Genomic DNA, 22,854 nt, shown 5'->3' with positions numbered 1-22,854 from the left:
CGAAGTGCCAACACAGAACACACACTCGATTCTTTTGTAATGAGTAATGTCATTAAAATTACAGCCCAAATGTAATTAAATTACAATACAAATTACCTAATATCAAAAGTAATGCATTACATTACAAATTAGCAGAAAAAGTAATTCATTACTGTAATTTCATTACAATACCTGATTTTACAATACCTGATTACCTGATGATTTTTTTTTTTAGTTATGTCAGAAGAATCTGGCAAAGAGTTAAGTATGGTGCTGTTGTCTGCAACCTGCAAACAAGCCGTTTGGCTTAAGCAGGTGTTTTTGACTTGTACAAAATTGTGATGAAAAATAAATTATTATTATTATTATTATTATTATAATGCTATTACTACCCAGGTATGATCAAGTGTGCGTGTCCTGTATTCATACGCGCATCGTCGTCATCACTTTTAAGCTGAATATTTCGAAATCCTAAGTTGTTATATAATTGATAACAATACAAACATGAGCAAGAAACATCATAATAGCATGTCTCGCCGAAAATAACATCGTGTCGCCCATACGGCTATCACTACTTTGATACGGATCGTTACCTTCCTAACCCTAACCATGATTTATTTTAACAGCGTTTATTTTGAGGACTTGTATTTTTAAATGGTTTATTTCAGAAAATGGATTTCGAAGGGTGGAATTTTAAGCGTGGATTTTTGAATATTTTATTTTAAAAGATTTATTTCGGCGTACAGCCAGGGGAATGAACGTGTAGTATATTTCTATGGTCGGGAAAAACTCACGTGACCTCTGACGTCGGGCCAATCATCGGTCGTCGGTTGAGTAATTTTTTGCTTTGTTCTCTTTTGTCTCCCTGGGTGACGCGTGACGTCAAGCGACGCTACCGTGGCTCTCTTTCTCCCTTTCCCCTCTGTTCTCTCCCCCGTTGTTTTGGTTCGCATGGGTTTGCTTGCATGCGCCATGCGCCTCGTGAAAACGTAGCTTGAGTGAGACAAACAAGAAGACGTTTGCTGTTTTTTGCAAGACAAGGTATTTTATTCCGCAGAATGCGTATGGACACGTCGCAAATGCACAATTTGTCAGCATTTCCATAAAATGCGTGAGATTGTCATAGCTTCGTAATGCTGCAGCAACTTCGCAAATCGATCAACAAAAGAGCAATCAGCTGTACGACACAGACGCATTAAAATATACAATGGAAGATACGCGTAACCTGCTCGCACGGGTACACATTCTGCCTTTTCTTTGTTTGTTTTAGTTGGCAAGTAAAGTAACGGTGGCAAGTTTTAGAACATCGGAAATCAAAGCTGAGCATAGTGATGTCGCCACAACGACATAGAACATAGGGTCGGTGTCGAACATAGGGTGAACAGCTCGCAGCGTACAAATGCTGAAATGAGTGGATAATAATCAGCCGATGAGGATGAAACGGAAATGTGCTCTGCTAGTGGCAATTCGCGGCATAAGCATTAATCCTTTACAAGGGTGTGAGCAGAGGTACACAGCAGATAGCATTTTGTATAGCGTAAAAACAACAGCAAAGCAAACGATCAAGCAACTCGCTATATGAAAGCAGACAATCAGCGCTTCGATGTAATTGGTGAAATAACAGCAGCTGTGCACAATACACAAGAAAAGTGAACAATACCTTCACAGGCTGACTGTCTTATAAAAACACTGAGCACATATTTTGTAAGTTTGGAGGTGCATACACATGTGAGGAGATTAAAAACAACATATGACATGTAAAAATGCTGAAATTACTGCTAAGAGTAATGCTAATCTAGTAGCTCATTTGTGATTTCAAACTGTGTACAATTAAGGTGTGCAAAAGACATACACGGCCGCTACGTCCAATCGTTGGAAAAACCAGAGCTCTGCAACTGAAGCACACATTCAGCATTTGTATATGTTTCAAACACATACAAACATGTACAATGATAGCAGCATGTGTAATATGCAGCAAGGAAGCAGCTGCGTTATTTGTAACCAAAACCAGAAGATCCAGCAATCCAGTGGGAGTGAATTAAAGCCCTGCAGTAGGAGTCACCGACCACATCCTTGTAAATACGAAAAGGCCCTTGCTTTGTATTTTTGCTTCAATCAGACATCTAGGGGTTGGCCTGATGAGGGTGCTTGGGAAGCACTGAGAACAGTGACATCTCTTTAGAGCGGCGAGGGCAATACTTGACACACAAAGTAGCTACTCAGAATGATAGAAAATCATGGTATCGTACAAGTTGCTTTATCATGCTGTCTGCTGCAGGGGATGTTAAATGCAATGCCCCATGTGTTGAGATTTCAGCGCAAGTTATGAAGAACCCTTAGGTGGACAATATTAATCCACAGACCAACCACTGGAGCATCGCTCTTGATCATAGTTGTCTTGCAACATAAAGCCACAAATTATGAAATAAAGATTTATAAACATTATGACTAAGCAAAATGATGTTTTCGGCAAGTAGCTGCAAGTTACTGAAGTGCAGTGACCTGCTCTTGAAACCGTTTATGTGGTCGGTGTGACTGACACATCAGAACGAGGAGAAAACAGTTTTAGCACTCTAACATTTTCAGGGTGTGTTTCAACTTGAGAAAACAGGGAATTATCAGGGAATTTTGATGTGACTGGAAAAGTCAGGGGATTGTCAGGAAATTTGCCAAAAAGGCAGCTGAAGTCAGGGAAAATCTCAGACAAGTGCCATCACAATGCACAGTGAATCGTGAGTGCGGATGAGTGGTTGAGCCACAGCAATGTTGCGCGAGTAGCAGTTCGCCAATACGACAAGCTCAGAGTCAAAAAAGTAGGGGAGTCTTACTAATTCCTCATTAAATGATCTGCTTCATGAGGGATCTGTATCAAAATGTAGCAGCAGGCACCAAGTCCCTTTTGTTTTGGTCAGGGAATTCACTTGAAATAGTCAGTGAAAATGTGGAAAAAAAGGGGAATTCTAAGGCAACAGTTTTGTGTAGACACCCTGACAATGGATATCCTGCCTCCTTTTAACCACAAACATGTATTATAACTTTTTGCGCTTCCTGCGTTCTGTATGTTCCTCAGTGAACTTTTGATTTTCCAATCGTAAATATAGCTGTATCCTTGAAGTGCAATACATGCCCATAAATTTTGCACCGCAACGGGGGCTACAGAAAGGCTCGTGCACAGTACCCCCTAGCTCAGCAAGCAAGCGAGCCATTACGTTTCTTCTATGTACAACATGCTCTATACATGACTGGAACTTCTTTTCGATATTGCAATAAAAATTAAAAAATGCTTTTGAGGGCATGCACTTCGTAGGAGTTGCTGGATCTTGCTCCCTCAAGTACGAGTACATGGAGCTTGGATCCGGTTCTGCTTCTGCAGCCTTTAGCAAATTTGGACAATTTGGACATTTCATAGCACTTAGAAAAGACTGAACCAGGCTTCCTGCAAATTCATATTGTGCATTCATCTCAATGAGGTTTGCAGGCTCTTCTGGAAGCTGCAGCACAGGCTCAGAACCAGTGTCTGTCCCTGAATCAAGGGTACTCTCAGACGGGCCTGCAGACGAGCTTATTGAATGCACAGGAATGCGTCTCAGTTCGTTGAGAAGGGTTGTTGTGTCTGCTTCGCAGTTCCCTCTACCAGGGAGCTTAAGCAGCCTACCAGCGAGAGCATGCTTCATCCCAGCAACGAACTGAAACGCATTCGGTGTTTCATTGCACCCATGAATTTGCCGGAACTCTCCAAACAGATTCTCTAAGGGGTCCTGGTTTAGCCGTCAAGTTAGCAGAAAATCAAAGTTGAAGTTTGCTTTGAGGTCGTCCCACAGGCCCAGTACAGCAGCGATAGTGACCTGCCATCCATTTACTGTTGGGGGCTGCCTATCACAGTCAAACTTCCACCCAGCGATTCGCACTGCAGCAGCCTCCAGAACCTCCTTGTGGCCAGACGTTGCTGACAGTGCATACCGCATCTTTCTGTCATCACCCTGTACAACTGAAGAGCTGTTCAGGGTGTCGAACAGCATGTCAATTTCTTGGAGGAACTTTGATGTTGCAGCAGCTTCAGGGGACATTGCTCCCATAAAAATTAGACATGCGATTCCCGTAGACACACTGTCACTCAGCACTTGTGTGGCAAGCTTGACTCTCATGCGCTTAAATACAGTGGGGTAAAGGTGGTTGTGTGTGAGCTTAGGTGCCAGCCTTACTTTTGCAGGGTGAGTGTTCTCATAGAACTCCTTGATAAAGGACCACTTAACCCTCTGTTCATCATTCCCAATTTGGAGGTCGTGACGAAGCAAAAGATTTCTTGTGGTCTTCATCAAGTGGGGGGTATCAAAGATGAAATATACTTTACACTGATCAACAACAAAAAATGGTTTTGATGGAGAAACCTCCAGTGCTCTGGCCAATGCACAATTACTGGAGCCCTGGTCACACACAACTGCCTTTACAAAAATCTCCGCCAATTGAAGTCTACGAATTAAATCAAAAAGCAATGTTTGCAAAGTCTCAGCTGATGCTGTTGTTTTGGACAGGATGTACGAGAGGGGCTGCAGCCAATTTTTGGAAATGCCAGCAAGCACAGCCACAAGTGCTGAGTGTGCAAACTCGGGCGATCTCTCAGTCCCAGAATCAGCATAGCCATAAACCACATCCGAGCCTCTATCATACTGCAGATGTTGTTTGATAGACATTTCATCAAACATTATGATACAGGCTCGGTCCTTCAGTGGTGTGCCCTGGAGCCGTGCCTGCAGTGAGTCGAGCACAGCAGGCACAACTCCAGGTTGCATGGCTACCTCCTGAAGCCAGTACTTGAGGCATCGCTCAGTTGGCAGCAGCAAGTACCTACTGAGGAACCGGTACGCTTTTGGGCCTGCGAAATGCAACTTCAGAGCAAAGTTCCTGTACTGTGGGGGCCATCTCCTGCCAAATTTGCGTAAAGGCTGCAGGTACAGCATTGTGCGGAATATCTCCAGGGCCTCCCTGGAAAGGTACCGTGATGCTGCTTGTATAATCTGTGTACGAGAGAGATTGCCACTCTGCTGGGACGCCCGGCGCTGCGCCTTGAACAGGCTCCTCCGCAGGCTGTCCCTTGTCCTCCTCAGATGATCAATCTCAGCCACAGTCCTCGGCGTGCGCTTAGTGGGAGGCCTGCCGCCTTTGTGTGGTCGAGGAGGTGTAGACTCTGAAATAGGAGTTACATGGTTTAGCAAAAGAAAAAGTACCATAACGAATTTACTTTACCAGAGCTAGACTATGTATTCAATCTGTTTTATCTTCACTCCTCCTTCAAGCTTAATCTTAGCAACTGGTCCTCATGTCACAGCAACGAACCACTGACATTTTTGCTCACTTTCATGAGTTCGTTTCATGCATAAATGCTATAGCATTTTACCTTGACACTAATGTTCATATCTGTTGCGACCTGCTATGTACATTTTGTCTAATATTTGCTATCAACATTTGTTAAATCTTATGTTTCACTTCAAGTATGTATAGAGGTGCACCAAATCAGAAGGCACGACAGGTCATCTCCGAGCACCTGGCATCTCTTGCATAACTAAAGTTATTATTGGTATTATCTGAAGAAACCTCAATTTGCGACCTTTTGATCATTGTTGAGTAATGCAAAAAGTTAGTTCAATGACAAAATAAGAATTTCCACAGTACGGTTATGCAAATGCCCATTAATAGTACCATGAGCATGGACTTATTGACATTGAACTTCAATGTGAGACTCATCTCAGGTACATTTATGTGAATGAACCCACGTGTAATCTGCTGCCCATCCAGTGGTGAAGTTGCATTCTCAATGTAGCCATAGGGGTAACCCTTCAAAGAAAGCTATGAGAAACACACCCGTTGAGGGGCCAGCCAGTATACGGGCACCCACGGAGGAGCCAGAGGGCGTTGAACGCTGTTGGCTGGGTGTAGTGGGGCTACTAGGCCATGGATGGGACTCTGTGGGAGAAAACGTGGAAAAGAGGGTCACAAACATGGCTTTCCAAAGTGAACATTGCACGACCAGGCCGTAACCAAAGAAAGAGCACTGTTAGTGTAGTCCTGACAGGGGCTTCAAACATATTAGACACTCACCTCTCGAGGGGCCAGCATGTGGTGCTCCCACGGAGGAGCCAGAGGGCGTCGGACTCCATGGGGCAGGTGTTGTGGGGCTACTTGGCCATGGATGGGACTCTGTGGGAGGAAACGTGGAAAAGAGGGTCACAAACATGGCTTTCCAAAGTGAACATTGCACGACCAGGCCGTAACCAAAGAAAGAGCACTGTTAGTGTAGTCCTGACAGGGGCTTCAAACATATTAGACACTCACCTCTCGAGGGGCCAGCATGTGGTGCTCCCACGGAGGAGCCAGAGGGCGTCGGACTCCATGGGGCAGGTGTTGTGGGGCTACTTGGCCATGGATGGGACTCTGTGGGAGGAAACGTGGAAAAGAGGGTCACAAACATGGCTTTCCAAAGTGAACATTGCACGACCAGGCCGTAACCAAAGAAAGAGCACTGTTAGTGTAGTCCTGACAGGGGCTTCAAACATATTAGACACTCACCTCTCGAGGGGCCAGCATGTGGTGCTCCCACGGAGGAGCCAGAGGGCGTCGGACTCCATGGGGCAGGTGTTGTGGGGCTACTTGGCCATGGATGGGACTCTGTGGGAGAAAACGTGGAAAAGAGGGTCACAAACATGGCTTTCCAAAGTGAACATTGCACGACCAGGCCGTAACCAAAGAAAGAGCACTGTTAGTGTAGTCCTGACAGGGGCTTCAAACATATTAGACACTCACCTCTCGAGGGGCCAGCATGTGGTGCTCCCACGGAGGAGCCAGAGGGCGTCGGACTCCATGGGGCAGGTGTTGTGGGGCTACTTGGCCATGGATGGGACTCTGTGGGAGGAAACGTGGAAAAGAGGGTCACAAACATGGCTTTCCAAAGTGAACATTGCACGACCAGGCCGTAACCAAAGAAAGAGCACTGTTAGTGCAGTCGTGACAGGGGCGTCAAACATATTAGACACTCACCTCTCGAGGGGCCAGCATGTGGTGCTCCCACGGAGGAGCCAGAGGGCGTCGGACTCCGTGGGGCAGGTGTTGTGGGGCTACTTGGCCATGGATGGGACTCTGTGGGAGAAAACGTGGAAAAGAGGGTCACAAACATGGCTTTCCAAAGTGAACATTGCACGACCAGGCCGTAACCAAAGAAAGAGCACTGTTAGTGTAGTCGTGACAGGGGTGTCAAACATATTAGACACTCACCTCTCGAGGGGCCAGCATGTGGTGCTCCCACGGAGGAGCCAGAGGGCGTCGGACTCCGTGGGGCAGGTGTTGTGGGGCTACTCGGCCATAGATGGGAATCTGTGGGAGAAAACGTGGAAAAGAAGGTCACAAACATGGCTTTCCAAAGTGAACATTGCACGACCAGGCCGTAACCAAAGAAAGAGCAAGTGTAGTCGTGACAGGGGCGTCAAACATATTAGACACTCACCTCTCGAGGGGCCAGCATGTGGTGCTCCCACGGAGGAGCCAGAGGGCGTCGGACTCCGTGGGGCAGGTGTTGTGGGGCTACTTGGCCATGGATGGGACTCTGTGGGAGGAAACGTGGAAAAGAGGGTCACAAACATGGCTTTCCAAAGTGAACATTGCACGACCAGGCCGTAACCAAAGAAAGAGCACTGTTAGTGCAGTCGTGACAGGGGCGTCAAACATATTAGACACTCACCTCTCGAGGGGCCAGCATGTGGTGCTCCCACGGAGGAGCCAGAGGGCGTCGGACTCCGTGGGGCAGGTGTTGTGGGGCTACTTGGCCATGGATGGGACTCTGTGGGAGAAAACGTGGAAAAGAGGGTCACAAACATGGCTTTCCAAAGTGAACATTGCACGACCAGGCCGTAACCAAAGAAAGAGCAAGTGTAGTCGTGACAGGGGCGTCGAACATATTAGACACTCACCTCTCGAGGGGCCAGCATGTGGTGCTCCCACGGAGGAGCCAGAGGGCGTCGGACTCCGTGGGGCAGGTGTTGTGGGGCTACTTGGCCATGGATGGGACTCTGTGGGAGAAAACGTGGAAAAGAGGGTCACAAACATGGCTTTCCAAAGTGAACATTGCACGACCAGGCCGTAACCAAAGAAAGAGCACTGTTAGTGTAGTCGTGACAGGGGCGTCAAACATATTAGACACTCACCTCTCGAGGGGCCAGCATGTGGTGCTCCCACGGAGGAGCCAGAGGGCGTCGGACTCCGTGGGGCAGGTGTTGTGGGGCTACTCGGCCATAGATGGGAATCTGTGGGGAAAAACGTGGGTATGAGGCAGAATTGAGAGCCAGAGGTTGGACTGTTATGGTGAGATTCGCACGATGAAAGCATGAAATGCTTTCACAAAATACAAATGATTGTTAATGAGATACCCCTTGGAATGGAATGTCATGGGAGCACCTGTAGAAGTACAATAATTTATGAAGTACCTGAATCCAGTGCTCTACGGCATGGCCTTGGGACGGTGGGGCACGCAGATTGCCTGAGTCGCGTCCTCTGCCTATTTGTGAACTGCTTCACTTCAAAGTGTTGAGCACACAGGCGCCTGTTGCGTAGCTGATGAGGTGGAAGCCCCACATACTCCGGCCTCTCTGAATACGTGATCCATGCTGATGCTCTAAAGTGTAAGGATCATAAATGGTTAGGTTTGCCTTTCAGAATGTGATATGTGTAACATTTTTAAGCGACCTCAGGATATCTTTATCTATGCTTTTTGTGAACCATATGAGTGAAACATCCGATTCTTTTTTATAAACACTTGTATTATTAGCTCTGAAACGTCCCTTATTAACTTGTACTCCCTCCTCAGGAACTTTTCTGCATATCGGTAACTGAACAAATTGGGACGCATGCATGAGTATAATTTGAGTACATGTTGGCTGTCGAACCGGTTATCTAGTTTTGTGTTAGTTGCCTAGCTTTTCCTTGGGCAATAACATGCACAATATGAATGATTTTAATGTGCATCATGGCTGACTCTTGCAGAATTGGTCAGGTGACTGATTGAGTCTCTCCATATTATTTGCATATTTTACTTGTCCAGTTGACAAGATGTACTTCCATATTTATTTTGCTCCTGAGTATGATCAGCAAAAGTAGTAAAGCTCTCTGGAAGCAACCACATAGCGTGTGCTGTAGGTGTAATTTACTTTTCAAAGCAGTTTCACGTAAGGCAGCTCCAAGAATAGACTTTAACAACCCTGCTTGCGTGCACAAGGAAAGTAGAAATAAATGCGTCTGATCTGCTAAATCAGAAACAAGGGTTGCGAAAACAAGGAGTAGGGCTAAGGTTCATCTTCATTAATTTCACTTTGCTCGCATCAGAATGAAAAACATTTTAGTTGCCATTGCCATAGATGAGGCGCGCGGATGTATAATCAGACAGGACTGTTTTAGCTGCAGCGCAGGAAGTTCATGCATAATCATAATCACATATATCACTGGTATCTAGAGCCGCAAAGTGTCAATAATAGCATAACTTTGGACCTGCACACAGTGAACTACACTATAAAATTTAAAAGATACTGAAATGAAAAGCGGTTGGTACTCAGATTGACGATGACTATCTCTCGTTTACTTGACTTCAAAAACGAAACTATTTTAATGCATACGCACGGATCGAACTACGCTATCAGGTACAGAGGGCATTACAGCAACAATTAATAACAAATGACTTACCTGTCGTCAACTGGAAATCGGAAGAACGAGATGTCGGTCTTTTTTGAGCTGTTTCGACACCAAGAAGCGGAGCAGACGAGCCACCCGCGCATCTTTGGTCATCACAACTTTCGGAAGTCTCTGGCACAGTGCGGTCCATGCTTTTAAATCAGCATCAGACCCGGAAATATAGTAATTGGTGGCTGTCATAAACCACCCAAAGCGACGGCGACACCCGACACCGACACGGCCTACGCAAGGTCGCCGGCTTGCTCGCGATGGTCAACTCAAACTCTCAAGCCGCTCAAACCTGCGCAAATTCAAAACGACCAATCACAGATCGCATACTGGGGGTGTGGCCACAGGAGCCAATGGCCTGTTGACGGTTGAGAACTCGCGCTTCGACGTAAAAATTGTGACGTTTCATGACGTTTGATGACGCGAAAAGCTCGCAGCGCCTCACTTTAGTCCGCAAGTGAACTCGCGAGTTTCATCCCCTTGGTACAGCCACGCGGATTTCCTCAGACAGGTTTCACGACCTTAATTTGGCGCTTCCGCTGCCGGGGAAACCCCTTCTGTGATAGGGTGCCAGAACACGAAGCCGTACATACCTTAAGTTTTTTTCAATATTGTGAACAGCTGGAGGCATGGACAGACATGACACTGACACGTAACTATTCAAGAAAGAATTCCGCGTAAATGCTACTGATTACATTTCACATATGCGCTACAGTAAACGAGCTACGAACTTCTAAAAGCGAGAGACAGAACTTATAAATTTTTTGCAGCTTTCGTAAGGTTTTTAAAAACTTCTGCAAAAAAAATTGCAAATGTCTCCAATGCGAATTGTTTGAAATTCGAAAATCTATCGAACAATGCCATTTTGGTCCAAATCGGTTCAGTATTAGCTGCAAAAGATCGCATGGGCCGCCGGAGCTCGTATACGAAAATGTCGTTATTCGTGTCACAGCCATTTGTTCTCGAGAGCTAGAATATGCGCTGTAAATAAGCGCTGCGGTTATGCTTTTAATGCTTTGTCCCTCACTGGTGGCAATCATAAGGCCGAAACTCATAAGGCCGAAAAGTCAGAAAACCGAATTATCGAAATTAAATTTAAATTATTTAAATTTATTATTTATTCATTATGAATTATTTAAATTTACATTAATATATTATCGAAAAATAAGGAAGGAATCAAGTCCCTTTTACAGACGAGACAGTGCTGTGGTCGAAACACAGGAATATATTCTCAATTGAAACATCATTTCACATCTCTACTTATCGAACCGGGGAAAGTGAGGATGTGCGTGCATCATACTTGACAGAACGCCTTGGGAGCGGTCGCTTACGGGGTCAGTTGGGGAGCTAAAGTTGGTCGCAACAGTGTCCTCATCCACCGAGCTGGGTCATCCATGTCGTGCCATCCCATCCACTGAGTTCTTTCATCCAACGTGCCAGCTCATCCATCAGTGGATGACCTGGCACGGTTGATGAGGTGACACGGAACTGACCCTCTCCAGATGTGCATGATGACCTCCTTAACTAATCCGCTGCTGTCTTCCCTCATTCTGTTCCTGCACTGATGATGTCTCTCATATGGGGGGCGAAACGTTGTGTCAAGCCAGTGTACAGTTCTTCTCGTCAAAGTGGCATACGCGTTTACACATAGTTTTTGTGACATTTACAAAGGAGAATTCACACAAAGTGTGTTACACCATAAATTACACACTGCTATCAAAGGTGTTGCACTACGTGTACTTAGCGGTCTTTTTCACGCAATACCTCAACTGGCAAAGGGGGGGTCCAGGAAAAAATGTTGCCTGAAGAAATGTCCCCTGGAAAAAATGACCCCGGAAATTTGTTGAAATTGAGAGACGTAGTATTTTTTTCATGTGTTAATGGAGAATGAATTCTACACGCCATTCAATAGTAAAATAAAACGATGTCATTCGCTACACTAGTTCGCTAGCGATATCGTTCCTTGGATGCTAGTGCCTTTCTGTGGTCAGTGACGAGTTTTTACAATTGTCCCCTGCATCTTTTCTGTGTCGATGTTTATGAACAATAAAAGCTGTACACCACTCATTCATTGTTTCATTGCCCTTACAACTCCGCTTCAGCTGAAGTTACGGTTCATCAACATAGAAAGTATGAGAGAACAACAGGATGAGTTGAGAACTACATCCGAGGACACCCACGTACAGCGAGCGTGAAGTCGGGGCACCAGGATAGCGTTTAGCGTTAAAGCGTTTATATGCGTTTGATTGCACTGATATGAATACAGAAGGTAACGTTCCGTTTTGCTCATAGCTCTAATTCTCATAAAACAACGCGGGTACCATTTTCCATGATTGCAATTGGTGCTCTGAGGCTGGAACACATAGCAAGGACAAATACATACAAAGCCTCAAGTGCCTAAGAAATTAATGATGAAAGAAGGAAGTCACCGAAAAGGTTAGCCAGCTGTAGGACTCGAACCCACATCTTCTGGATTACCGGCGCCATTGTCATTGAGCGTCTGTTGCTGACCGTTCTCTTTTGTTGGATATTGAACCCCCCCCCCCCTCCACACTGCAGTGATTTCCCCAGAAATTTACTACTGGGGGGTCATGCTTGGTGAAGGTGCCACTTACGGAATTTTTCTTAGACACGGAAAGAATCGTGGCACAACGGTGACATATCTGCACAGCTTTCCCGGTTTATTTGTACATGTTATTACTTTAGAACACAGTACATTAGAACAGAGATTCATTGTGAACGGCATTTGAACATTAAGATGCATAATCACACGCCCGACAAAGATAAGAGACTACCATCTTGTCAGCGAACACCTAGCAATCAACGGTGAAAACCTTAGAATACCTCGCTTGGTTGAGTTGGGCGCAAATGGCTCTTCATGATCCACATTGAGTTTGCGTGCTGGTACATACGCGCAATATATGCATTGCACACTTTCAAATGATTTTGGACAAATGTATGGTGCGATCATCTGCATGACTGTGGTCCTACAGCCCAAGTTTGATAGATCCAGACGATGTGGGTTCGACAATCCAGAAGATGTGGGGTCGACTCCTACAGCTGGCTAACCTTTTCAGTGACTTTCATCGTTAATTTCTTAGGCAAATTGAGGCTTTGTATGTATTTGTCCCTTCTATGTTGTTCCAGCCTCAGAACATCAGTTCTCTCATGTTCAACAGTTGCCGCCTGCGTCGATCCCGTCGTATGAATGTGTGTATGAGTGAGCAAAAATCTAAGAGTGAAAGGAGGATGAGTGAGAGAGAGTGGCTGGTTTGTCCCTTCAGATGACGCACCCTGGAAGTGGCTGAGGCGGCGTGTTAGCTTAGCCCTGGACCGGCAATCCAGAAGATGTGGGTTCGACTCCTACAGCTGGCTAACCTTTTCAGTGACTTTCATCTTTAAAAAAAAAGACTATTCTAATTCGACTTGCAGCATCTGTAAGACATTTATATTCTATTTGATTTTTATTAGATTTTGAAATTTTGCTATTTGCACTGCCCTAATTAAAACAACAAAGTGAGATTTTGTGTGGCTTTATCTCCCCTTCTGAGTACAGCATAGAGTATCGGGTGAGATGACTTTCGTGCAGAGCGAGGACGAGCATGCACCAAAAAGATTTTGCAGAGAAAAGGGGAACTACATAGTTACTTGTTTGAGTATTCAGTGCTCTACTCAGATACTCTTTTGCCTGATACTCAGGAACTCAACTCAGATACTTTCTTTTGGGTATCCTCTAAAGGCCTATTTCTAGGCACCATACCACTTCTACTCATCGTAATTGTTTCCCCTTTATGCCAAACACGATGTAGATGGAGAGAGTATGGCATAGATGTGGTGAATGAACTCCATAATGTGAAAAGCCTAAGTCTGCGCACAACTAGAGGAAAAAGACAAAACACGACTCAGTATTTCCTGCTTCTCTTTGTCCATTTGCGTCACTTTCTTGAGGCATCAAAGCAGATATTGGATTTCTACTTTTAAGCACACCTCAGCCAAATTGGTGGTGGTGAGATTTCAATTATTTCACTTCAAGTTTCACTTTTTGCTAGCTTTTTTTCTTTTCCACGTTGTGACATGTAACACAGATTTACAGGAACGCGCCTCTCTTTTCTCTATGAGGTGTCAGTAGACCTTTTCAGGTGTCCCCTGACCCTCGTTGGAGTTTAAAATCTATAAGGTGAGCAAACAACACAAACATAGTCACATACCAGACAATGCATTCTTGGCAATAATACTGCAACAACGCTTTATTTCAGTGAAAGTAAGTGAGTACTTTTCTGCGACATGTGACACCCTACTAGACGCCGTCAAAGGAATAACAATGAATGTGAGATTAGCAGTGTCCTGAAGGTTAAGCAGTGATTTTAGAGCATAGAGTTGGTGAGCTGGACTTGACCATGGGCCAAGCAATTTTGTCATGCTCAGAGTTGAATTTAAAGACTGGGTAATGCTGGCAGTAACAAGAATGCTCCCTAGTAATTTCAGTTCGCATAGCTGACCAGTAAAAGCAAATTATGTTTTGTGACATCCAAAGAGTGAGGCAACTCCCACTTATTCTATCATGTATCTGAGTCTGTGACAGTAGGGAAAGTGCTGCGGCACAGTTAACCTGGTTGCCAAAGTGAATCAATTGCACAACTAGCCTGTGTTGGTCCATATTTGAATAGTGTACCAATTCAGTAACACACTGGCATAATCATTCTCATCAAGAAATTACTTGAGTTTCCTTGCATATCTTGTCATCTCACCTAAAGGTGTAAATTTATTTACACTTTGTACAAAATAATGCTTTTAGTAAATGTCAAGTCATTAGCCCAACGAAATGGTTTACTGTCTCATTGCTATGGACCGCACTGCAAGGGATCAAGGTAGAGCAGAAATCAACAACTTTCAAATTTCCTTGATGCGTTGTCCAGCCTTGCCAATATGGACTCATGGTTTTTTTCTTGTTGGCAATAGCTAAAAAGTTTAAAAAGAAGGTGGCCACGTGTGAATGCCATCAGCAGGCTCTTTTCAGCTCCTATGTAACAGAATCAGAGAAATGCCCAGTCACATGATTGCATGTACCTTCTTGGGCTACACTACAATGAAGCACTGTTGTGCACTACATCACCCTGCAGACAAATAGAATGAGCAATTAAAGCAGTTTCTGGAAAGACACAACTCAAAAAATGCTTGGAATTGAGCAATGTAGGACAGCAGAGTTTACCACTGTGGTTGTTACATACACACTTAACGGCAAAAAGAACAACAGACACCTACATACTTCACTATTCATTGTGTTCCATTTTTAAGATTTGCCGTCTTCAAGTGTGTTGCATCCATTCACATCGCCAGCTCTCGTGTCATCTTCCATCTATAAAGTAGGGCAAACGAAGACATATTATGCAGCACTAAAGTGCAAGATACAGGTATTACCGATGCTGTTATAATGTCATTTTTTGCTGCATATATTAAACCACTCAGAATGCACGCAAAATGAAAATAACTTATAAAAGTTGAATACAAAAACGACAACTAATTAATCTCATGAGACTCCACAAAAGAGGAGGCGCTCCTCACATGAGGCATCATGACAAAGGTCATAATGAGAGGAACTTGCTACACATTCTGTAGCTTTTTTGTGTACCTTAAAGGTACTGTAAAGCAGATTATCTCAGAAAACTTATGTATTCAATACTACTCTTACATCACAATTTTGTTCCGAATTCCCTTCATAGTTTTTTAGAAAACTAAAATTGAAAACTACAGGCAACACTGTATTCAACTTCGCAATGCTCGTCAATTATGGCGACATTATTATTACGACGATGTTGTGACCCAGCAGTGAGGGAACGCAAAGTGGCTGCGATGAGATGGAGTCGAGCAGACCCAAAAGTTAGGGGACGCCAGGCCAAAGCCAGGAGATGTAAACTGTCCCAGACATGTGCACCTGAAACGAACGCGCGTCCGTCGGAGTTTGCACTGGCCGACATGGATTGTGCAGGGAAGTTTTTGAAGAACGAGTTTGAACATGTTTGTGATATTTGCGATAGGCTGTGGTTTCGCACCGACGTGGCGCCTACACACTAGCAACACCACAAAGTGTTGGCCATGGAGTTCATGGCAGAATGTGTGAAAGACTTTGAGAAAAAAAAACTGACTAGATGTGGTGCGCAATACAATCGTGAGCGTCATCTCGCCCTTACTGTGCATGCACAATACAGCTATCGCTGTTACTTCTTCGCATCATAACTGTGTTGAGACTCCTGCTAAGCTGTGAAATATGCCATCATCATATCATAGAGCTAGCATAGAGGTGACATCTAGATGAATGTTTTCTTTATGAACACAGCCGGTCACTTAGATTTAGTGCCATAGCAATGCAAAAGCCAAAATGTAAGCTGAATTCTGTCCTTGTACTGTGTGCGTATCCAAATGAAAACCTTTGGCTGCACTAAATTCTCCTATGCACATATGTTGTTTGTATGGATCCTTCCACGATATGTATTATATTCCAGGACAAAATGAGCTAGACACAACAAAGTCCTATGCTCATTTGACTACAATAAAACTTATAGTATTTCCTTCACATTAGCTCATTGGGAAAGAACGTGCTCCATAGAATAAGTTTACTTGTGAAATGCGTATGTGTCAGTACAGTACCTCATGGTTCTTGTTCACAGCAACCACAGAAGGGGGTCCAGCTTCCCGTATGTCATATGTGTGCATCTGTAGGCTTTCCATCCAGCTAAGCATACTGACAAGTTGATGTAAGGCTTTCTCAAACTAATTTCCCACAATGATCAAAGTTTGCTCCAAACACTAAATTTTTTTTTACTTCATTTCAGGGAAGAAAGTCGTCGACTAGTTTCCTTCACCAGGACTAGAATTACCAACAAGGAAAGGTCAGACATTTTGTGCAACAATTAGGCAGAAGTCTGATTTGGTGATACCACTATGGCAGTCGAAAGCTGGAGGCAAGAAGGATTAGTCCCTGAGGGAGAACCTCAGACAGAACAGTCGGTGGTAGGATTCCAAACCTACCACATCTAAGTCTTCAGCACAACCTTGGCTACGACAAATGAGCATATGCTCTTACCCACTCAGCCAACCTTTCTCACTCTGTTGCTTACTAGTCAGATAAGTAAGGTACGGGCAGACTGCAAGGCCATTTAATTTCACGGCCCTAATTCTTCATGAATCAGGTACATATTTGCAGCCACTGAGGCCCAGTTTCACCAAACATTTGAACCGAGATCAACATGCCCTTAACTTGAATTTAACGCTTAACTGTACTTCACTAATGGGAGTTGTTACTGAAACATTCATCACATCACCAATTAACATTTGCAAAAAAGAATTGAGTCTTAACTTCAAGTTTTAGCAACGCTTGATCTTGGTTCAAAGTTCACCAGCATTGGTGAAACCGGGACTAAGTTACGTGAATTCTGCCAATACTAAATCTGTGGGTTGACTAGCTTACCCTTGATTCTCTGTAGCACACTCGACAAAATCTGTACTGCACATGCACATGCTCCGAAGTAGCTCAAGTGCTCTCTTGCAACCTGTACAACCAACTCTCGAAATCAAGTTTGTGACTGCAGCATAGTTTTTTTCCCAGTGATTATATAAGAAATACTCTGAGCTTGCCGTACTTGCAATGCTATACTTGCAACTTGCTATACTACGCACCACTTGCCCATATTCTCAACAAATGTTATTGCAAGCTTGGGTTTACGCATGCCCACATGCACATCTGGGCACTGTGTTCCATAGATATTCAGAAGTTATTGCACCTTAACGACTTAAAACTAGAGAACTGTAGCTCAGTAGATGCTCAGTGACACCACTCGTGTCATATTTTAGTAGCAGGTTCTCCAGTGAACCACCCTTTGTTGCATGCCAAAAAAATCAGTCTATTGAATATGGGGATCCAGTGCCCCTATGGTCATGAGTGCTGTAGTGCACATGCATAGGCAGTTGTGAAAAGGCCATTAGAGCTCAACTGCATTGTGTTCAGTTCTTGTTGGAGCCAGTGTTGCTGCAGCAAAAAAATCTGGACAGATCTACAGGTCCAATGTCATTCTTACCATGCATTGAAAGTTGGACCGAATGCTTAAGGCTTTATTACGTCGTTTTAGGGAATTTTAAGCATCTTTCGATTCAGGTTCTGTATCGCTGTCAGTGAATCAGATATCAGAATGTGATGTCAACCACTCCAAAGGAATCAAGCGATTGGCTTATGTTTTCGAAAGCGTTATTATGGAACTTCCACGTTCTCCTAAAACTCACTATTGTGTCCTGGCCGAGGATGATACCAATGTGGAGGAGGTAAACATTGGGTGCATTAAAGTAGCACAGAAGTCATTTTAAACACCCTGTTTTCTTCCTATAAAACTGTTAAGTAGACCAGTAAGATGCACCATGCAAGGTAATTCACACCACAGAGTCATAATTATCGCAAAAACTGAATTTAAAGTATGCCGCAAAAAGCGACCGTGCGCAATGGCGGTGGAGAGCAGTACCAGCCTGTGATCCACCTGGGACCTTGCGCTGACGGAACAAGGATCACGCACGCTGATTGGTCCAGAGAAATGTCTGCTACTCCGCTGTCGTCTGCTACTCGGCTGTTCGGGGTTCTGAAAAAGCATTCCTCCTGGCTCGATCATGATTCAGCCGCCCCTTGTATCCCCAATTCTCCAGGAGAACTGCCAAAACTGGTTTACGGCGGCAAAGGGACACTGACCCCCACTGACCTGCGAACCAGAGTTCTCCCTGTAACGTCACCGGTGACGTAGCATCATACCTTCTCCTCCTCGTTATACCCGGAGTGGCGAGTTAAGGGTGAATGCGCAGAGCCATGTTTATGCGCACACATCAAAACCTTTCGCGCTATTCGGTAAGATGACACACACGCTTTCATCAGATGTCTTAACCTGAATTTTTTTTGGAGGCGCCCCTCTTTTGGCCACTCAAATCAGGAGTATGAGACACCCGGAGCTGATGCCGCTTTCTGTTGTCTGCTCATGCAGCGCACAGACAGAGAACACGCTGGCTTAGTTTGAACCTATAACAATGTTAGAAGACACAATGGCGGTTGTGAAGACTTTTTCGTAGTAACAATGAACAAAATGGAATAGATAGGAATTTGTAGCAGATGCCACAGGAGCTGTTTATTGTGAAGATGACTGCATGGCGTGAAGATGTCTGCATTAAAGCACTGCGTTCCCTGCGAATAACCGCCAATATCCGTGTGGAGGTTGTCCATTATATGATAGAAAAGCATGTTAACAGTTACAAAAATATTAGTTTCCTGAAATCAGAGCACTGGGCAACATAGTAAGTCTGTATTTTGCTTCATAGACCACACTTCGAATGTCATCCTGCCACGGGCACTGAGTTTTCATTTTCCGGAGGGGGGGCAATGGGCATCGGTCCAAGAGCCAACGCAAAGTGTGTGTGAGGGAGGGGTGGACAAGAGCACAGTTTACCTAATGAGCTCCTCCAAGTTATGCATGCATATACTTTACCGTCATGGCATCATCAGACCAGTGACGGAAGTGCCTCGAAGTGTTCTGGCGCAAGCATTGGCGCAAGAAAAATAGAATTTTGTTGCATATCGACAACGTGTTTCGTTGTCGATAAGCCTAGCGATCGTCACAGGTAGCAAGTTACAGTGACCGACAACAATAGGCAACCATATCTTTAGAAACACGCAAAGCTACACTTATGAATCAAAAAGCAGTCTTAAAGTGTGGAGATCACGTTATGCCCCTTAGCTTGGATAGCGATAAACATACAAGTACAATGCAAGCAAGATGGTGTATGCTTGACGAATGCAACATGTCTCTGAGCTGGGGAAAACACAAACGATAACACAGAATGAACAGCACAATTATTGGAACGTCAAAGTGACGGTACATATCTACGCCATGACGCACATGCCTCGAGACTGCTTGGCCAGGCCGCTACACCTAACTGTCATCGGCTTCGACTGATTAGCCGGCTATCAAGTCGCTGTGACAGTTCTCTCTCTCATTTTCAAATGGTGGTGCGTCTTGTTCACTTCAGGTTTTTGTTTTCTCGTGACACGTGCAATATCCGTGGACTGCGAAGTAGTTGCCTACTCCGCGCTTTGGCTCAAATACAGTGAAAACACCCTCTACGGTGCAGGATGGCGCAGCACCCTGTGATTAGTGCAGTTTGGCGCAGCACTTCTATCACTGCCAGGCTTCCATCTTGCAGGGCGACTTTTATGCCTCTACTTCTGCCGTGCGCGGAATTTCTAACTACGTACTGTGTAGGCAAAATTTTATTCGATACGTTTTCTAGTATTCTTGTTACACGCTTTGAGTACACGCATTCCAAAACTCGGTGATCTGTGTCTGACTGACATGGGCCAGAGAATAGATGTAGTTGTTGTAGGTAGGTTTTAGAAAACTGTCCCTAGAAAGACTAGGAACTGTTGTATGTGCGTCTCCCAATTTTTTTTTATTTCTACACTGAAATCACGAGTGAAACGAAATGAGATTGGGAACAATTCCTACGCTGTGATTAAAAATGGGTTCCTTCACACTGCGGACCGTCCTATGAACTCGTCCGCAATGGCATCAAGGTTTTTGTGGGTGAGCTCTTTGTGGTTGTGCAGAAGCACCACATGCTTCAGCCGGGCTTGGGACATTGTTGATCTCAAACATGTGCTGATGCGACAGAGCCAGAAGAACGATCTTTCTGATGTGCACGTCAGTGGAACGGCCTGTGCGATTTTTAAGAGTTCTGTCATTTCCAGTAAAAGGTGTCTCATATGGCTGTCGTCATCGCTTGAGAAGAGTTCAACATCTTGAAATGTTTTCAAGTGCACGACGTGACACTACTTAGCAATATCAATCGCCATGTCCCGGTGTAACTCAAGACGTCCCTCATCAAAATCTGCACCATAAAAATTAGATATGTACGTGCTGTCGCTTCTCCCTGTGACGAAGCTCTCAATGTGTGCCGTATGCTGCCAAATAGCTGGTGGGTATCTATCAACTACCGATGATTGCACGGTGTCGACAACCTCACAGTAGCGCTGTCGATACATATCTTCCGCTGACTGGAACACGTGAACATCCGATCCCTTATCATATCGCCGTGGCACCTTTCTCTGCCTTGAAACCGATACACATGGCTCTTCAATGTCGAATTTCTTTGCCTCCGTTCGAGTTTCGTTCCAGAAGCGCAAAAAGCCATGCCTTAAACTGCTCTTAAACTGCCTTAAACTGCCTTACACTGCTCTTAAAACTAATGACATCTTTTTAGTTTCTTCAGCTCAGTTTGTCCACTGGCTTTGACATAGTATTGCCGGAATCACATAGGCTGAAAATGTCTAATATTTACTTCAGGTTTCTCGTTCCACAACACCAACTAATTGATGGTCTATTAAGAGTGTTCTCGCAAACTTTTGCGTTATCATGTTTGTGGCGTCATATGACACCAGTGACAAGTTATGACAACACAGCATGGAAACACAGAAATAGTCTTAAAAAAATGAAAGAAATTGTGATAGTGATCGGACCTGCATTTCCCATCCTGTCAAATTCCTACTTCTTCCAGTTGGGGTGATCTTATCTCTATCGCTTTACCATTGCCTGACCTCAACAAACTCATAAGCAATTTCATCCTTCAAAAAATGCATGTCAGGAAAGGGTTTCCTAACAGGAGGATACTGGATTAGTGTTTGCAAAACAGAAGCAAAACTGTACGAATAGGAGATTGACGTATGTTCAGTAACCGATGGAAATATGTGCAGCTTCTAAAATAAAGTACAGGAAATCCACGATGTAAACGTAGAAATGAGGAGATGCACACAAAGCAGGCTGCATGGATCATGTTGACTAACTCCTGTTCATCCTGTTCATGTTCCAGTTCATGTGAATGCTGTTCATCCTACTAATGCAGTCTACCATACACAACACAGAGGGACCCTTCTCTCACGATATGGGCCCGTCTGCATAAAAGTTGAGTACGGGACTCATACTCCTTCTCAATAGCTTTGGTAGCCCTTTCTGCACGCGCACCAAGCGCGTGCTCCATGCACTGCCAAGGCTATTGAGATTGAGTCTGAGACTCGTACTCAACTTTTATGCAAACGGGCCATGGTATGCTGGGTGAAAAGGCTCACATGTTTGGAGCAGAACATCATCAATCAGCACAACACCACAAAATATTTCACCATGGGGTATTTAAAATTATTCAAATTGGGCCTTTTCTGATTATTCGAACTCAATTCGTCTTTTGAAGAAATTATTCGGATTCGATTCGCAATTAAAATTTTGCTATTCGCACAGCTCTAATTATTGTTTACAGATTTTTTATAAAAACCTACGAGAGCAGCATACATGTCATTTTTGCAATTCAGTGATATAGGGAGCTAGCGTGCCAGTTAGCGTTGGTACAGTCTAGTTTGGGCAGTGTTGAGGGTAACTCGTTACAAGTAACTCGTTACTGTAACTTAGGTCCTTTTTTCGGTAACTTTTACCTTAACTCGTTACTTCTGAGGTCCAGTAACTTGACGAGGAACTCATTCCTTTTCTGGGTAACTTAACGGCCTGAAGTTACAAGTTACTTTCCTTTTCTTGGTTAGAGCGCAAACTGTTATGATAATTGGCATTCTTCTCTTGACGTTTCCGGGCATCCGTCGAGCGCCGGCTGCACTTCGGCCACCGACCCTGAGCGGCGCCACTCTGTCTACCCCGATGCCGTTGAGACGCAAAAGAAGAGACGCATCGCGTTGGAAGCGAATGGTAGTTGACGTGTTCCGTGTGTCGGGGTTGTGTTTATCGCGGTTGTGACGAACTTCTCTTCGTCGTGTACCCGATGGCAGAGGACACTGTGACTAAAATGCCATGGCCCCATTTGTCAAAGTTTTACGAGCTGTGTACCGAAGACTCAGACACGTGCAACTTGAAATTCCGGTGCCTCCTGTGCGCTCCTGCGGGAAAATTCATTCGGACGTCGAAACCTTTGAATGGCAATTTGAGGAAGAACATAAAAGTAGTGCATGTTCAACTTACAGCAACTTTGCAGCATTACTTTTAATGTCGTGTAACGACACTTGGTCATATTAGACTGATCTCATACTTGATATGTTTTTCTCCGTTTTGCGGTTCACCATTAACTGTTCGTGTTCTTTAC

The 22,854-nt window shown here is 44.5% G+C and overlaps 2 protein-coding genes across 5 annotated transcripts in view; both read right to left on the bottom strand.

The window, feature by feature from the left end:
• Window positions 1-1,008: 1,008 nt before the first annotated feature.
• LOC135374461 (uncharacterized) lies at window positions 1,009-12,027 on the bottom strand. The gene is made up of 14 exons (XM_064607415.1): window positions 9,700-12,027; window positions 8,451-8,638; window positions 8,172-8,270; window positions 7,938-8,036; window positions 7,709-7,807; window positions 7,475-7,573; window positions 7,246-7,344; window positions 7,012-7,110; window positions 6,778-6,876; window positions 6,544-6,642; window positions 6,310-6,408; window positions 6,076-6,174; window positions 5,839-5,940; window positions 1,009-5,164 (listed from the first exon to the last, which is right to left on the bottom strand). The coding sequence occupies exons 1-14, from the start codon at window positions 9,789-9,791 to the stop codon at window positions 3,750-3,752; spliced, it is 2,787 nt and encodes a 928-aa protein (XP_064463485.1). The 5' UTR covers window positions 9,792-12,027; the 3' UTR covers window positions 1,009-3,749.
• Window positions 12,028-13,911: 1,884 nt separating this feature from the next.
• LOC135374462 (pseudouridylate synthase 1 homolog) overlaps window positions 13,912-22,854 on the bottom strand; it is a 104,998-nt gene continuing 96,055 nt past the window's right edge. For 2 of the 4 annotated variants that reach the window (XM_064607419.1, XM_064607416.1), the window contains exons 11-13: window positions 16,342-16,435; window positions 14,963-15,052; window positions 13,912-14,716 (exon numbers count right to left, since the gene is read on the bottom strand). In XM_064607419.1, the coding sequence (XP_064463489.1) occupies window positions 14,987-15,052; window positions 16,342-16,435 (160 nt within the window). In that variant the 3' untranslated portion in view covers window positions 13,912-14,716; window positions 14,963-14,986. Of the gene's footprint in view, window positions 14,717-14,954; window positions 15,053-16,341; window positions 16,436-22,854 lie in introns of all 4 variants that reach the window. The other 2 variants (XM_064607417.1, XM_064607418.1) reach the window with 2 other exon arrangements.

Source organism: Ornithodoros turicata, unplaced genomic scaffold (genome assembly GCF_037126465.1).
Source record: "Ornithodoros turicata isolate Travis unplaced genomic scaffold, ASM3712646v1 Chromosome62, whole genome shotgun sequence".
NCBI classification, from domain to species: Eukaryota; Metazoa; Arthropoda; class Arachnida; order Ixodida; family Argasidae; genus Ornithodoros; species Ornithodoros turicata.
Note: the sequence above shows the minus strand (reverse complement) of the source record. Positions and strands in the feature narration are given on the sequence as shown.